At 48.0% G+C, this 17,118-nt stretch overlaps 1 protein-coding gene across 2 annotated transcripts in view; it reads left to right on the top strand.

The window, feature by feature from the left end:
* The first annotated feature begins 686 nt into the window (after window positions 1–686).
* Window positions 687–17,118, top strand: part of SFXN4 (sideroflexin 4) — a 34,644-nt gene continuing 18,212 nt past the window's right edge. For both annotated transcript variants that reach the window (XM_038578946.1, XM_038578945.1), the window contains exons 1-13: window positions 687–809; window positions 2,148–2,213; window positions 4,015–4,089; window positions 5,225–5,251; window positions 5,338–5,392; window positions 8,011–8,036; window positions 8,355–8,408; window positions 8,498–8,554; window positions 8,692–8,757; window positions 9,338–9,410; window positions 10,384–10,499; window positions 15,010–15,095; window positions 16,730–16,847. In XM_038578946.1, the coding sequence (XP_038434874.1) occupies window positions 771–809; window positions 2,148–2,213; window positions 4,015–4,089; window positions 5,225–5,251; window positions 5,338–5,392; window positions 8,011–8,036; window positions 8,355–8,408; window positions 8,498–8,554; window positions 8,692–8,757; window positions 9,338–9,410; window positions 10,384–10,499; window positions 15,010–15,095; window positions 16,730–16,847 (858 nt within the window). In that variant the 5' untranslated portion in view covers window positions 687–770. The remainder of the gene's footprint in view (window positions 810–2,147; window positions 2,214–4,014; window positions 4,090–5,224; window positions 5,252–5,337; window positions 5,393–8,010; window positions 8,037–8,354; window positions 8,409–8,497; window positions 8,555–8,691; window positions 8,758–9,337; window positions 9,411–10,383; window positions 10,500–15,009; window positions 15,096–16,729; window positions 16,848–17,118) is intronic.

Here is a 17,118-nt window from a genome sequence, read left to right as displayed (position 1 = left end):
GATGCCCCCTTCACAGGCTGGAGAAGGGCCCCACACTTAGAAGGGCGCTGGGCCTGGTTTAATGCTCTGACGTTGACTTTAAAATTCTCAACCTTGGGCAACCCCGGGTGGCTCAGCGGTTTAGTGCTGCCTTCGGCCCAGGGCGTGAGCATGGAGCTTGCTTCTCCCTCTGCCTGTGTCTCTTGCCTCTCTCTGTTTCTCGAATAAATAAATAAAATCTTAAATGAAATTCTCAACCTTTTTAAAATAAGGGGCGCTACATTTTCAGATTTCACTGTGAAATGTAAGTAACCAGTCCCGACTCTCCCCGGTGCCCTGCACACTAGACTTTAAGGGCAACTGAAGATTTTCCACGGTGATGTCCCAAGAGGTTGGTGCACCTGTCCTCCCGGTAAGACGCAGGTTCTTCTCAGTGGGGCTGTGATGCGGGGCTTCGCACGGGCGACCGCCCCGGCCTGGAAGGGCCTGGAAGGGCCTGGAAGCGGCGCAGCCACCCTAGCCGGTAGGTGAGGTTGGGAAGGCTCGGTGCGTGGGGGTGGCACGGGGACAGCAGGCAGCGGGAACACCGGGCCCGCCCCCGGCCACGCGGAGCCGCGGGCGCGCCGGGACCGGGCGGCGGGAACCGGGGACGCGCGCGCGCCCGGGGCGGGGCACGCTGCCGGCTGCTCCTCCTCCGCGCGGGCCCGGCGGCCGCTGCCTCTGCGGCCCGACGCGGGTCCCGGGGAGCGGAGCCGGAGGCGGGGAGGCGGGGGCCGGGCGGCGGCGCCCTCATGGAGCCCAACGTGCGCTTCTGGATCGCCGAGCGTCAAGTAGGGCCCGGGCCGGCGCGGCTGGGGGCGGGGTGGCCCTGGGCCCCGTGGGGGCGCCGCGTGCGCCCGACCGCCCGCCCGCCGGCCCGGGCGACCTTGGGCAGGCCACGTGGTCGCGCCACCCGCCTCCCCAGCTCGGGTCCCGGGCGGGGACGACCGGGAGACCCAGAGTGCGGGGTGCCCACGGCCGCGGCGGGGCCCGCCTGTCACCCCTGCCCCAGGCCTGGCCCGCGAGGGTCGCCGCAAGGTCACCGCGCCCTGCGGAGTCACCCCTCCCCTCGGGTGCCTGCCTCTGCCGCCGTGGCTGCTGCTGGGCGTCAGCCTGGGGCGGACCCGGTGTCCCCGGAGCGCCCGGCCTCCAACCTCGGCGGGCTGGGCCGCTGGGGACGCGGGGACGCGGGGACACGGGGCTGCGGGCCGCCTCGGGGCGTGCCTGGGCGGCGCTGCCGGTGGAGGCGGGACGGGAGCCTGTGGGCCCTTTAAAGATGTTCTAGTGGCCGCATTCAAGGGGGTAGAAAGAAAGAGCTGAAATTAATTTTAATGGCATATTGCATTTAGCCCAACAAATCTAAAACACTAACATTTCAACATATAATCATTTATTAATGAGATATTTACACACTTTTTTTTTCTAGGAAGTTCTTTGAAATCTGGTGTATATTTTACACATACGGTTTGGCCTGGCTGCGTTTCAGGGGCTCCACAGCCACGTGCGGTTAACTGCACGGTGTAATCCTAGAGGGTTCTCTTTCAGCCTTACCTGAAGTAGGGCCCAAACCTGTTTTCTTAAGTGAGGAAGTTGAAAGGCAGAGGGAGCTCATGCTTCCTCAACTTTGCACCAAAACTGGTGCAAAGTTGAGGGGGGCGCGTTGGGAGCAAGCCATGCTTCCTCCATGTGGGAACCAAGCTGCCTTCACTGAGGCCTTGCTGGAGGTGTCTGGTTCTTTATGACGAAAGTTAAGCCTTATAACAATGATAAGAGGGTAAAGAAATTCTGAGACCCTTCATGGTATTAGCTTCAAGGTCATTTGTGGGATGTGGACTAGGCCCATCTGGCCCCAAAGTCTGGGCTTTTAACCCTTAAGCGTAATTTGATATTGGAGTAGTTAAGAGCATATGCTGCTGAGTCTTATCCTGGCTGGGTTTCCATGAGCTCTTCTACACCTCTTTCCTCACCTGTAAGATGGGGATGTTGCGAGGATTCCAGGAGGTGTTTCAGTTAGAAAACCCTGTTGGGGTCTCAAAAATAATGCTGTTATTATGACCATATATCTTTTTTTTTTTCCTGCCACCATTAACCTGGTGTTCTTCTCCCTCATAAGTTTTTTTTCTCTTAAGTCTTTTATTCAGAGATTTCTTCAGTGGACAGAATTGTTGGATCCTACAAATTTGGTCGTTTCAGTTGTAAGTATTTCCTTGTTTTCAGAGATAAGAAATTTCACATTTTATTCTGAAATGTAAAGACTTCGCTTCCCTATGACAGCAGTTGAAACCGAACCCATATATATTATCATGGTTTTATTCCTTCCAAATGAGCTTGTTAGATTGGAAGGTTAAGAGCAGACAGGTAACACCAAACTCTCAGCCAGGTGCTGGTGGTTGAAAAGGGATCAAAACAACAACCCCTGGTATGGAAGGAGGATTGACAAAGGTGGTCACTGACCTAGATCTCGGGATCTAAGGGAGGGATATGGCAGGAAACTGGGGGAGGGTGTTGAGGGAAGGCCAGGAGGCAGGCAGGAAGGGCCAGGTAGAGAGGACTGTAAGCAAAGCCCAGGGACAGAGCATGCTTCCAGTTTATCTTTTATTTTATTTTGTTTTATTTTATTTTTTTTAAAGATTTTATTTATTTATTCATGAGAGATACAGAGAGGCAGAGACATAGGCAGAGGGAGAAGCAGGCTCCCTGCAGGAAGCCTGATGCAGGACTGGATCCTAGAATCCCAGGATCATGACCTGAGCCAAAGGCAGGTGCTCAACCACTGAGACACCCTGGCATCCCTCAGTGTGACTTTTAATGCAGGAAAGAAACCAGGCAGTTCCTGACCAGCCTTGCGTGCATTCAGAGGGGAGGGGTTTGCATTTAGCCTACAGGGTGAGGTGGGGAGGTTTGAGTTCCAGAGGGTCTCTTTGGTCACCATGTGGCGAGTAATCAGAGGGGACCAGATGGTAGGTAAGGTGATCTGTTCAGGGGATGGCTTGGCTGTCCAAGCGAAAGATGAGGGTTTGAAACAGGTGTGGCTGAGGGCTCAAGAGGAAGAGATACTGTATCACCAGCAATCATTCTTTAGGCCCAGACCCACAGGGACACTCCCATCCTTATGCTCAAGATGTCTCATGCAGCCTTGTTTATAATAGAGAAAAACAACCTGAATCCCCAATAGCAGGGAAATAGAGAAACATAATGTGGTATATTCATACAGTGGAATACTTTTATTAAAGTTAAAAGTGATGATCTAATTATCAATGTATAATATTAAGTGGAGACAATATATATGATGTTAAATGAAAAACATCTACAGTGTTGAGTGGAAAAAGCAGGATGCATAAAGTACAATATTTATGCAAATTGCAATATAAAGACCCAACACTACATCTTTCTTTACAGATACATGTATTCGTCGTGTATATCTAACTTAAAAAAGTGGGCTGGAAGTTAATACCTTGAACTCATAATAGTGGTTATCTCAGAGAATGGGGAGACGTGAAACTGGGGATGATGGCTTTTTGGGAAAAAAAAATTGGAAGCAAATATAACTGAATGTTTACAGTTATTAATTCTGGGTGAGGGGATTGTGCATATGTACTCATTTCTTTGTATTTTCTGTATTTAATTCTCTTTTCTCAAATTAAGAAAAAAATGAAGAGAGGAAGTAAGCCTGAACCGATCAGATGTGGGAGTGAGAGAGAGAAGGGACTTCCAGGTTTCTAACTTTTAAAGCCAGGCGGCTGGCGGTAGCGCTCACAGAGACAGCTGACAACAGCTGTCTGGGGGGTGGGGGAGGGATGCCACCAGCGGGTTGAGCTTCCTGAGCTCGGAATCCGAGTGACACACAGGACTATCCTCTTGGAAACGCAGGGAGTAGAGAGCCTTGGCTACATGTTGCACTAAAATCAGGTGTGCATGAGCATGTGATTCCTAAATCTGTGGACAAAAAGAAACAAGGTTGAGATCATTGCTCGATTTCTTTCTGTCTGATTATAGGAAAAAATAGAAAAATCAAGGCAACTATTGTTAACAAATGAAGATGCATCCATCCGTGACTTGGAGGACCCAAGGGTATGTCTCCTATGCTTGGTTCAAGGTTGGATGTGGTTGCTTTCAGGAGATTTTGCTTTCATGGTCTGAAATCAGGTGGAGTTTTGTCATGGGAGACACTGCCCAGGGGATCTGCTTTCCAAAACTGGGTTAGGTTGTTTTTTTGTTTTTGTTTTTGTTTATATGTAATTAGAATCCATTCTCATAAACCAGATTATTAGTAGGAATAACTACTGTTAAGGAGAAAAAAAATCATAGGTCCTATGCTCAGATTATTAGTGGGGATTCTCTGTGGCTGATCCCTGGAGCCCCATGGCAAACTCCAGAATTCAGGCGGGCCTCTGAAGTCGGAATCTATTTCTCATTAGAGGTACTGTTTCGGGTCAGGGCTATATTCCTGCCCAAAGAATTAAACCAAGTATTTGTTATCTGTCTTGTGGTGTATGGGGCTTTCCAGAGCCCACAAACATCAGTCCTGTGAGGCAGCCTGTGGAAAGCTCACATATTTATTTATTTTTATTTATTTATTTTTAAGAACTTGGTGGGGCTTCTGGGCTCACAGCCTGGCTCTGAGGCAGGTGCCTTGGCCAATGGCATGGTGCGTCCCCTGCAAACAGCCTGCTCTTCTCTGAGCCAGGGGCAGGCTGGATTCAGGGACTCATCTGAGGGATAAGTTAGGTGTTGGCCATGAGTCCTCTCCAAGGTGAGACACTGAGGACCTTTTGTTTTTATTTTTAAAAAAGATTTTATTTATTCATAAGAGACACAGAAGACACAGGCAGAGACACAGGCAGAAGGACTCGATCCCAGGACCCCAGGATCACAACCTGAGCCAAAGGCAGATGCTCAACCGCTGAGCCATCCAGGAGTCCTGATACTGAGGACTGGGGTGGCTCAGCGGTTTGGCACCTGATACTGAGGACTTTTTAATGTTGTGGTCATTTTCTTTCTGTGGATCATCTCATTGCTTATTGTTCTTTTGTTTGTTTGATTCATTTATTTTTATTTGTTCCAGTCATGTGGCATGGAACCATTCTGGTCTTCCCTCTTGAAAAGGCAGAGTAAAGGTGGCCCCAGAAATGAGACTTGAGTTTTTTTTTTCTTCTTTGCTGCCAATTTGCCTTTCAAAGCTGTTGCTTGTTTTTTCTCTTTTTAGATAAAAGAAGCTTGGAAGAGAAGTCTTGTAAGTTTCAGTCCCTTCCTAATTTTTAGCTTCCTACGGAAACAAAACCAAACATCAGACTAACTGTTGTGTTTACCCTTGTGAAGTCAACAGTGCATCCTGACAGCAGCAAACTGATCCCTGTTCCTTTTCGACCTGCAGGTGAGCTGATTCTAATTTTTGGAAGTGGGTTGGGCAAACATGGTTTGTAACAGTTAAAAGAGCCTGGCCTGCCTTATTATTTATTTATCTATTTATTTATTTTTCCTAGAAGGATTTCTGACAGTGAGTCTGGAAACCACAGCTTAAAAAGGATGTTTGAAGAGTCTGGGGTTGGTAGAGGAATAGAGCAGGTTTGGGAGCAGAGCTGTGTCCAGTCCTGTGGAAAGATCTGGGGGCTGGTGGGGAGGGCACAGGCCTGGGTCTGCAGCCTGCTTTGCTCTGTCATTCCCCGAGGAACACAACCAGTCATTCCATTGATGGTTCCAGAACTTGTAACTCATAAGTGTTTTGGATTCCATGTAGTCTTCTCTCTCTCTTAACTATGAGGAGGGGAATAAAACCCATGATTGTACAGGGCCTTTTTAACTATAAAATTCTCTCTGTTAGAAACAAGAAACTGAAAACAATGTGAATATCCAGCAATTCAGACTATAGTTAAATAATTCATTAAAAAGAATGAAGTAAATCCTATGCACTAATGTAGAAGGATGAATCTTCAGGAACTAGTATTAAGGGGAAAAAAGGCAAAGTATAAAACAGTATATAGTGATCCTATTTGTATAAATAAGTACGGCAAGGATAAGAGAATGTGGGAGTTTGCATCTATCTTGATAGACATCTCGATGGAAAAATACTTGTTTCTCCTCTCAATCTTCACTTTTTTTTTTAAGCCCACACACGAGTTGGCATTTTTTTAAGTTTATTTATTGTTTTTAGTCATCTCTACACCCAACGTGGGGCTCAAACTCACAATCCCCAGATCAAGAGTTGTGTGCACTCCCAACTGAGGCAACCAAGTGCCACTGATGCTTTACTTCTGACATCAGATGTGCAGGCTTTTCCTATACCTTTCAGTTCTGTGGCAACAGCCAGGTGTCCTACAGTGTTTTTTTGTTTTGTTTTTTTTTTTGTTTTTTTTTTTGTTTTAAGATTTATTTATTTATTAATGAGAAACAGAGAGAGAGAGAGAGAGAGAGAGAGAGGCAGAGACACAGGCAGAGGGAGAAGCAGGCTCCATGCAGAGAGCCTGATGTGGGACTCAATCCCGGGACTCCAGGATCACGCCCTAGGCTGAAGGCAGGCACTAAATCGCTGAGCCACCCAGGGATCCCTATCCTACAGTTTTAACTTGTTGTGCCCAAGATTGCGAATCCGAGAAACCACCAAGGAGCTGACACCGATGCAAGTACATGAGGGTTTATTTACAAGCTCGAGCTTGGGTCCAAGTGTACTCCAAACAGCAGAGCAGGGACTTGGACCCCAAAGCGGGTTACAGCTGGGTTTTTTATGGGCTGGTCTAGGGAATCTTCAGAAGGGGTGGAGGAATTTTTTCCATTCCAATATGGGGAAAAGGGTGGGGGAGTTTCTTAAAATCTGATACGGGATTCTCTGCCGAGGGCATTCTGAGCTTTATTGTCTTTCTGATATGGGATTACCTGCCTAGGACAATCTGCAGTTTTTCCTGTAAAGTTCAGCTCTTACTCCCAGGGACCTAAGATGGCTGTACTTGTGCTAATACTAAACTTGAGGTGGGATGGCCTTAATTTTTCTCGGCCTTCACAAACTCAGTTCTGACACTATCAACCTGGAGACAGCAACAGACCCCACGAGTTAAGGGCTCAGGCCCACAAGACCGCCCCCCTACCTCAGATGCCAATTGAAAGTCCAGATTCCCACCTGTCCTTCTGACCAACCTGCTATAAACAACTCCCTCTTTAGGTTTGAAATTGCTAGAATGGCTCACAGAACTCAGGAAGACAGTTTACTTACTAGGTTTCCAGTTTATTATAAAAGCGAACAGATGGAAGAGATACAGAGAGCAAGGTGGGCTGGGGGCGGGGGGAGGGGGGGCTTCCACACCCTCTCCAGGCCACCACCTGGCTGCATGCTCAGCAGCCCAGAAACAGTGTGAACCTGTGGCTCTACTAGTATGGTTGACTAAAATCCTTGGCATTGTGATTAGCCCTGCCTCCAGCCCCTTTCCTTGTCCCTGGAGATAGAGGTAGCAGGTAGGGCTGACAGGTCACCTGGGTGTTCCCCTGGCAACCAGCCCCCTCCCTAGGGGCTTTCCCTACATCCCCTTGTTGACATAAAGTCAGGTGAGGTGGAAGGGGGCTGGTTAGGGAAAAAAAAAAAAGACCCCCATTTCACCTTTTTTACTGCTGTTCTCAGGAAATTCCAAAGGTTTTAGGATCTCTGTGCTAGGAACAGGGACGAAGAGCAAATCTAGGTTTCTTCTTATAAATGACAGTATCACGGATGTGCTAAGTTTGTGTGGAAGGAGGAACAGGTTAACGCCGCTTGCCTTCTAAGTGGGCCTTCCCAGGGGGGAGGCCTTGTTCGGTCTCTCTGGGCTGTGCTAACTGAAATGCTTGCCATATGCACGTAGTTATTATTAGGAAAAATAAAAAATGAGTAAACACTGTCCTGCGGTGTCTGTGCCTTCAGGGTGCCCGAGGGGAGGTTCGCATGGGGGGTGGTGCCCCTCTGGGCCTCCCCCCTCATCCCCTCTCGGCCTGGGCAGCGGCAGCCACTGACCCCCTTTTCTTTATTGCCAGCTCTCCTACCGTTCACGGCACCCATGGTGAGTCAGCTACCTTTATGAGACCCCAGGTTTAGGAAGATGCACTTGGGAGTACATACTCCTCAGCCGCCCTGCCCTGGTACATCATATGTCCTGGAGGCAGGGACCACTCCCGGGTGTCCCCAGGTGTCCCCAGGTGTCCTGTCGGTGTTCCCTGAGCATCACTCGCCCATCGCCTGCCTGGTAGCCTCATCCCAGCTTCTGGGGGTGGGGGGTGGGGGGCTCAGCGCAGCATCTTCCCTGGGAAGTTCTTTACCCTGGCAAGCTCCCTCTTCCCTCTGAACACTTAAAAGATATTTTCTTTATTTTTCTTTAAAGATATTTTTCTCCATGCTGTCAGTAAAAAGTCTGAAGTCCGTGATTTTACCTCAGGTAAAAACTATTTCTATGTCATGATGACCAAATTCTGTTGTGCCCGCATGATCCTAGTGTGTGATCTGTGTGCCTCTATCTTTCTGCAGATTTCCTTCTATACCTACACTACAGCGTTCAACATTGTCAATGGAAATGCAAGTTATGTGAGTATTAGGAGGCTGAGAGGATATATAATCCTGTGTGATTTCTTTGGGGTTTTTTGTTTGTTTGCATGTTTTAATTATCCTTCCTGGGTAAAACTGTGGTATTTGCTAAATACCTACTTTTGATTCTTCCTTAGAATCGTCACCTATACGAGAGTCTACTGCTAGGGACAGGAGTGATTGCCTCTTCATCCTTTTTTGGAGTGGGTATTTTAAAAATTTGTAAAATCTTTTTCTTTCTTCAGAAGAATAAAAACTATTCTGAATTACAAATTTGTTTCAATGTAAACAATTTAGAAAGTGTGGCTAAGACATAAGAAAGGAAGTGGTCACTTGTAATCCTGTCACCCCCTAAATAAGCATCTCCACATAAGCACATGCATATTATGCATATGTGCATAATAAGCATTTCCCAAATTTTTAGGCATATACTCAGTACTCTTTAACTTTTTAAAAAAAAATTACTTATGCTACATAAATGTGTTATACAAATTTTGTGTTGCTTTGGATGTCAGGACACTGTGATAGTTAAAAATATAGACATCAGAGTCGGATAAACCTGCATTGGCATCCTGCCTCAGATTCTTACAGGCTCAGAGACTCTGGACAAGTTACCTCCCTAAGCCTCCACGTGTTCCTCTGATGATTGGGAGAACACTTCAACTTTGCAAGAATTAAAAAATACACGGACAGCACTTGCCATGGCCTGACCTGTGCTATTGTGTATGTTGAGCCGATTTTCTGGTCCCATGCAATAATGATTTTTTTCTCTTATTTTTCTAGCTATTCCCCCGTCTGCTCCAGCTGCGGCTGAATAACGCTTTGTTGAAAAGAGCCCTTCCCATCATCTTTCTCAGTAAGCAGGAAGCATGTAACCTTGTGGTCTCTGAGCCTTCTTCCTACATCTTCAGGGGCAGCCACGTCCCACGCCCCATGGTGACGAATGACCGCTGCTGTTTTGCAGCTTCCCGGGGCCTCTGGGCCCAAATTAGGTCCTTGGGTTGAGAGGTGGCCCTTGCTCTGTAGCTGTGCTTCCCACTGTCAAGGAATGAACACAAACCCAGGGACACAAATTGCATCTGAAAGACTGTGCAAGCCCTCTGCATGCATTATTTCACTTACTCCTGACAAGACGTGTGGGTAGCAATGTTATTCCACTTACAGATGAAGAGGCTGAGGCAGGACTTTAAGCAACTGCCCAAGGGTCATACACAGACGAGGTGGCAGCATGGGGGATTCCAGCCTGGTGGGCTGACTCCAGTGGAAGTCAGGGGAAGGCAGAGATCTTAGCCTACCTGTTTTAAGTTTGCCAGCCCGCAAGTTCACTGGTTCACACTCCAAATTTGAGTTTGAAAATCCTAACAGTTTGAGAGTTGTCAGAATGATATCAGTGGTAAAATATGGGAAAATGTTATAGAAACCTGGCCAGACCTTTCACTTTTGAGGTTCATCCACCTGTACCATGTACCTACTAATAGTTTGTTGCTTTTTACTGCCGGGCAGCATTGTATCCTATGGAAGTACCTAGCACGTGTAATTCAAGGACCTAGGGACTTGTCCTGGAATCCTGTCAGGGGGCTGGACTGGACTTTCAGGGCTGTTGGAACCTGGTGCCAGGTTGTGGGCAGAATCCCAGAACGGGAGGCCAGCAGTTCAGACCCAGTTCCACAGCCCCCACGACAGAGCTTGGCTGGCCAGAGCATGCCAGGTGACTACCTGAGGGTTGGGGAAATGAAGCCATCGGAGAAAGAGGCTTGACACGAGAAAAGACGTTCCTTTGCTGGACCCAACCTACCCGCTGTTGTGCATTTTCTTCTTCACACCCACAGCCCACATCAGTGCAGTGAATGTTGTCGCAGTCCGAAGTCTTGAGCCCATTCGAGGGATTGAAGTCATGGACAAGGAAGGCCATGTCATGGGCTATTCCAGAAAAGCTGGGACAAAGGTAGGGTGACACTATGGAGTCTTAGCTGGCTTGCCTTTTGGGTGGAGCATGGAGTTTTCAGTTTGAGAGCCGGGAACAGAATCCTTTTTCCCTTCAACTTTTCCTTATCCGGTTTTCCCTCATTATGTGAAGGGGAGTAGTTTTACATTTTGCCCCACAGTGTTTGTTTGGTTTTGGTTTTGGTTTTGGTTTTTTTGCACCACAGTGTTTGAAAGATGGTGCATTAGTCTGGGTTCTCCAGAGAAACAGAACCAATAGGATATTGATTGATTGGTTGATTGATTGTAATTGGCTCATGCAATTGTAGGGCTCACAGGCAGGCTCGAAACTCAGGAGCCCATGCCATGGTCTTCAGGCAAAATTTCTCTTCTTTTTGGAAAACCTTATAGATTTTGCTCTCAGGCTTTCCAGCTGTTTGAACAAGGCCCATTCACACTATGGAAGGTAATCTTATTTAAAGTTAAATGAAAAAAAAAATAATAAAAAATAAAGTTAAATGATTGTAGACGTTAACCGCATCTAGGCGGCAGCACATCAGTTAGGGTTTGATTAAATTCCTGGGTGCTCTAGCCTAGCCAGGTTGATGTGTGTGACAGACCACCACGGATAGGCCTCTGCCAAACCCATGGCTGCTCTCTGAGGGTGAGACCTGGTGTTTCCAGTTCAGCATCCACCATACAGGCTGCTCTGTGCTTGAGGAAGTCAGCAGATTCCCTCTCTGGGTTTAAGAGAAGCATTTCTTCTCCACCTCACAACAGATTTTCTTATAGTCTTCATCTTGGAGGACCAGTTTGCTATAGAGAATGGCCTGAGGAGGGGCACCTGGGTGGCTCATTGGTTAAGTGTCTGCCTTTGGCTCAGGTCATTATCCCAGGGTCCTGGGATCGAACCCTGACCCTGCTCAGCAAGGGGAGTCTGCTTCTTCTTCCTCTGCACTTCTCCCCGCTCCCTGCTTGTCCTGTCTGCTCTCTCTCTCTAATAAATAAATAAAAATCTTTAAAAAAAAAATTGCCTGAGGAAATCTAGTGCTCTGACCAGAACTACTCTAAAAGGCCTCAATCTATAATAAGGTTTATTATTAAATAGTTTATTCTTTTGATCCATGCAGCACAGTGGCTTCTGTGTACATTCAGGTCGAAGAAACTGGAATGGCCTAGAGGGGTCTTATTTTGGGTGTGAACTTTTTAAAAAATGCTTTTTCAGCAGGTGAGTTGTTTTTTTTTTTAATGACTTCCATGAAGTGACATTAGCTAAAGAATGCAGTGTGAGATAGTTGTGTGCAAATGGCATGAGGAACAGCACAGAACAGCCCGATTCAAAGTGAAGGGAACAGTTTTTTATGGTGTGTGCGTCCGAGCGGACAACCTTCAGGACATCCTCCTGTCCCGTGTGTTAGCAGAAGAGGAGGTCAGAAAAGATAGCTGCCCGTTCGGTCAGTAAATACATCATTGTTTAGCTCACAAAGCACTCCTCTAAACCCTATCCATGAGTCACAGAGCTGAATTATAAACCATCAGATATGTGCCATCAGATTCCTGCCCGACCATTTCGTGGCATGTCTGAAAATAATGGCCACCTTTCTAAAGGAATTACAGCAGAGACTCAGTAATTACAGGTAACAAGGGGAGAATTGGCTGCCAGAAATAAAATACCTCATTTTTGAAATAAAGATTTTGTGCCCAAGAGCCACCCTAATGAGACCTTTTTAATAGCTTTATTGAGATATAATTTACATACTATAAAATTCACCTGTTGTGAGTGTAGTTTATGAATTGAGTAAATGTAAGCAGTTGCACAGCCATCACCACCACCAAAATGTCCAAATTTAGAACATTTTCGTTCTTTTTTTTTTTAATATTTTTTTTTTTATTATGATAGTCACAGAGAGAGAGAGAGAGAGAGAGAGGCAGAGACAGAGGGAGAAGCAGGCTCCATGCAGGGAGCCCGACGTGGGATTCGATCCCGGGTCTCCAGGATCACGCCCTGGGCCAAAGGCAGGCGCCAAATCGCTGCGCCACCCAGGGATCCCCATTTTCGTTCTAAAAATTTCCCTTATGCCCATTGAATCACTCCCTTCTCCCATCCCTGGCCCCAGAGAAACACCGATCTGCTTTATGCCTTCATAATTTTGACTTTTCAGAAATTTCACATTAGTAACTCCTACAATCGCTTCTTGGGTTTGACTTCTTTGATTTTCGAGCTTCATCCACCTGTACCGTGTACCTACTAACAGTTTGTTGCTTTTTACTGCGGGGCAGCATTGTATCCTATGGCTGTACCGACACATCTGCATATCCCTTCCCCCAGGCAGTGGGCATCTGGACTGTGTCCAGTCTCGGCAAGTCTGCATAATGCTGCTCTGAACCTGTGCAAGTCTTTAGGTGGAATCTATTTGCATTTCTCTCTCTCTCTCTTTAAGACTTTATTTATTTGAGAGAGAGGCAGAGACACGAGCAGGCTCCATGCAGGGAGCCTGACATGGGACTCGATCCTGGGTCTCCAGGATCACACCTTGGGCTGAAGGCGGCACCAGACCGCTGAGCCACCCCGGCTGCCCTGCATTTCTCTTCAGGTCCTTTACCTGCCGGGCATTAGGGCTGCTGTGAACTGTTCCCACAGCTGAAGAGAAGAGGGAGAGCCGGTGCACTTAGCCTGTGTGCCCGCCAGGTGTGGTGCTAGGCTCTGCTCCGCTTGGCCACGCTCTCGGCCACAAACTCCTTCTGTCTGGAAGCTGGGAGTGCTCAGCCTCCCAGGAGAGGCAGCCTCAGGCCCCGCCAGCTGTCTGGGTATCTAGTCCGCCTCTCCAGGAGGAACTTCATTTTTTGCATGAAGGCCGATTTAGAGTAAAAGAAAGACTTGATGGTCTGCTTCTTTTTTTTTTTTTTTTTGAGTTTATCTTCCTCTTAAGAATAGAGTCTGCCACTGTGCGTAAGCATAAGCATTCTTTCATCATTTCCCTGTCACCAAAACGTTGATTGTCTTTGGCTAAAATTTCAGAAACTACGCAACTAGCAATATCTGATTGTAATAGGGCACCTTTGATCGGATTTCAGGGGCCAATCCATGCTGTTTTCCCTTGACTGGCCTTGGAAGCCGTTCAGCTGTGAACTGTGACATGTGTCCCGGTGCCCCTCAGGATGGGTGTCGGGTTCGCAGTGTCTTCCCCTGGCACACAGGCGGACTGAGGGGAGCCTTGCCCCACTGACGTCGAAACGCACCACCCTCAGCAGCCACTTTTCTCTTCCTGAAGTGGAGCAGTTTTATTTTATATTCCTGAAAGTTTATTTATTTTCCTATTTTAAAGATTTTATTTATTTATTTAGGAGTGAGAGCAAGAACAAGAGAGCAGCATAAAGAGGAGGGAGGGGCAGAGGGAGAGGGAGAAGCGGACTCCCTGATGTGGGGCTAGATCCTAGGACCCTGAGACCACGACCCAAGCCGAAGGCAGATGCTTAACTGACTGAGCCACCCAGGTGCCCCCTGAAAGTGTATGTTTGAAGAGCCACCCTCCTTGGCCCACTCTGTCCTTGTTGGGGAAAGGCCTTCCCCACAGAGGAATCAGATGAGTAAGCGTCAGTGTAAGAAGCACTTGAGAGCAAGAGAAAGAGCCCAGAAGGCGGGCTGTAGTCACATCCTGAAGCCAAGAGTGGAAGAGACACGGTGGGAAGGGGGTGGTGGAGTGTGTGCCTATCCATCTTGTGCAGGGCAGTGCTGTATGGGGCGTTGTATCTTACCAGGAGTTGGCTTCTGTAGTTAGCATGCGAGTGTCACCTGTGGTCAGAATTCCCTTGAGAGTCTCTCTCTTACATTGCCCTTGAGTACGTGTGACTTTGTGCATGTAACCCATACGATGACATGTTTAAATGTTCAATATGTAGAGTGCATTATAGGAAAGATGACAAAATGTTATAAACTGTATATGTGCAAAGTGAGACTTTATAGCACACTCGATTACACAAGCGAAAGGCGGGTGCATACAGGTGGACTCGTGCGTGGCCCATGTGGGTATGATGCTATGCCAGTGCCCTCTGAGCTAGACTTCTGGAGGGTGCCCTCTGAGCTAGACTTCTGGAGGGTTCCTCACTGGAAAGGGTGGAAGTAGCTGGGGTGCTGCTCAGGATCGGGAGGCCAGTGGCAGCAGTCCTCAGTGGCAAATCCAGCATTTCCACTGAGGGGACTACCCTTTGGTTCTAGGAGACAATTTTTCTATAAGCTGCCTTTGCTGGTACTTAGTATTTTATTTGGGTGGTTAGCGGACTGATGGGGAGACAATAGTGAAGTTGCTGGGAGGTAAATCCCATCTCTAGTTACTCCTGGCACCAACCCCAGCCATCCTCCAGCCATGTGCACCAGAGGACCACAGCCTCTCTCCGCCTCTCTCCACGCACAGTTTTTTTCTAAGTGAGAGAGAGAGGAGAGCTGCTGTTTGCTTATCTCTGTCTTGAGTTGCAGGATCCCCAGAAATAGTCTCACCCCATGTGCTAAGATGCTTCCTTTCCATTTCCACCAGGCTGTTAGAGATACAGCATCATCCAGGGTAGTGCTGTATGGGACCTCAGCTTTTATTCCTGAAGTCTTCTCACACTATTTTGTAAGGTAAGAAGCATACTCAGCTCCCCGGGTAGGAATAAACATTCAACCCTCAAGATCCTTGAGTGTCAAACACTGAACCTGGTGGGAGGGATGGGAAGAAGTTGGTTCAGTCATCTTCTTAATCTCTCTTCATCCCAGCTGAGACAGTAGGACTGATTGGGGGCAGGTGTGGAAATCCAGAGGTGCACATTCCTTAACCCTGGACTCTCGCCCAGGCCCCCTCCTCAGTTAGCTTTGTGTTCTGAGGCATGTCCCAGCACCTGCTGAGGTCTTGAACGCTGAGTTGAGCTGATCTGCAGGTTTTCCAAGCTCTGTTGTGCTGTGAGTATTGCTCCAGCCTGTCTTCTTCCTTTATGGCAAATGTGCTAAGTCAGCCTAAGGGACTCCGATTCAGTGGACGGTCATCTCTTTGGAGAAGCAAAAAATGGCCTATTAGGAGGAAGGCCTGGTGAGAAGCCCAGCATGCAGGAGCTTCAGCCAGAAGGCAAATGTGTTGCTTTAGATCCTGGGTCCGGGCAGGGGCGTAGGCTATGGCAGCTGAGCAGAAACTCTACTCCTCCTCCTCCTCATAGTGTCAGCTTCCTCCTGTCCTGCCACACATTGGCTCCTTCGTGTTGATGAGGGATGTGCCTGCCAATACCTCCCGGCTCATGTCCTCAAAGAGTTCTGACGAGGGACTAAAAACAGCAACCCCCAGGGAAGGCGGAGAATGTCTTCCACTCAGTTTACAAACTCCCAGGGAAGGGTTCGGTTGGCCAAATGAGGTCACCTGAACCAGTCTCCTCTGTCCAGCGTGGCGAGCTAGGAAGCCTTTGTTAGGGCCACGGAACAGCATATTTTCAAGAAGTAGCAGCATGCGGCTTCGAGCCAAGTGTTACCGTGGTCCATCGGCTGGGTCGGGGTGGAGACTTCTGCTGGCCCAGGCTCTTTCTAGAGCACTCTGGCTGGGTCAGAGCTGGGGCTCCCGTGAAAGCTGCGGCCCCTACCTGTCCTTAAAGCCCACATAGTGGCACCAGCTACCTGGGAGGAGAGATGGCGCTCATTTCCCACTGGCCTCTGCAGCCACAGTAATATCCAAGCCAGAGTGACCTTAGTGGCTCTTCTGGCTCAGCCCTTTCATTCTGCCTATGAAAAAAACCTAAGGCTCAGGAAGTGACTTGCTTGAGACCAGCTCGGGCCTCTCCATGGCAGACACCGGCTGGACTCAGGACCTGGGGTCTCTGGCTCCCAGGCTGGGGTTCTTCGCATCCTCCTGCACTGTTTCTGACACCCTCAGAGGTCAGGGTCAGAATGTCCCGACCGTGTCAGCGGAGACCAGCATCTAGAGTCGGGCCTCTCACTTTTGAGCTGTGGGATTTTGGACAAGTGACTTAGCCAGCCAGTCAGTGGCTGTGTCCTCATTTGTGTGAAAGGGCCGATGATAACACAACCTCAGGGTTGCTCGGGATCAAATGGGCAACGCCCATGAAGTGCTTACCCCAGGCCTGACGTACCGTGAGCTCCGTCAGCATGCCTGCTGGTCTTGCGTGTTTGCTGGGGAGTGGGGACCAAACCATGGGCCAGCGGCTGGCTACACACGAGACATCAGAGCTGAGGGCCAGCCTCTAAAAAAAGCCTTGTAACCTTGTCTCTTACAGGACCCAGTTCTTCCGGCAACATCCATGGTCATTGTGGACCTTCAAGCTGGCCTGTACTGTTTTAGTAATGGGATTGATGGTGCCAGTTTCTTTTAGTATATTCCCACAAATTGAACGGGTAAGTGCCCTCTATTCAAATTTTTCTCAAAAAAAAAAAAAAAAAAACTTTTTCTTTTCCTCGTTATAAGAGTAAGATAAATAATTCTAAAATATCTGCAAAGTTTACAAAAGTGTAAAAATAACATTATTTAATCCCACCCCCCAGATCACTTGTGCAATTTGGGATTCTTTTTGTCTTAGCAGTATATCAGAAGCATTTTTCTGGGATATTTAAAAAAACCTTTGAGATATTTTTAATACCTCATAATATTCCATGGTGATGCCCCATC

This window comes from Canis lupus, chromosome 28, assembly GCF_011100685.1.
Source record: "Canis lupus familiaris isolate Mischka breed German Shepherd chromosome 28, alternate assembly UU_Cfam_GSD_1.0, whole genome shotgun sequence".
Classification (NCBI taxonomy): domain Eukaryota; kingdom Metazoa; phylum Chordata; class Mammalia; order Carnivora; family Canidae; genus Canis; species Canis lupus.
The sequence above is the reverse complement of the archived record's forward strand: the minus strand, read 5'-3'. Positions and strand labels throughout refer to the sequence as shown.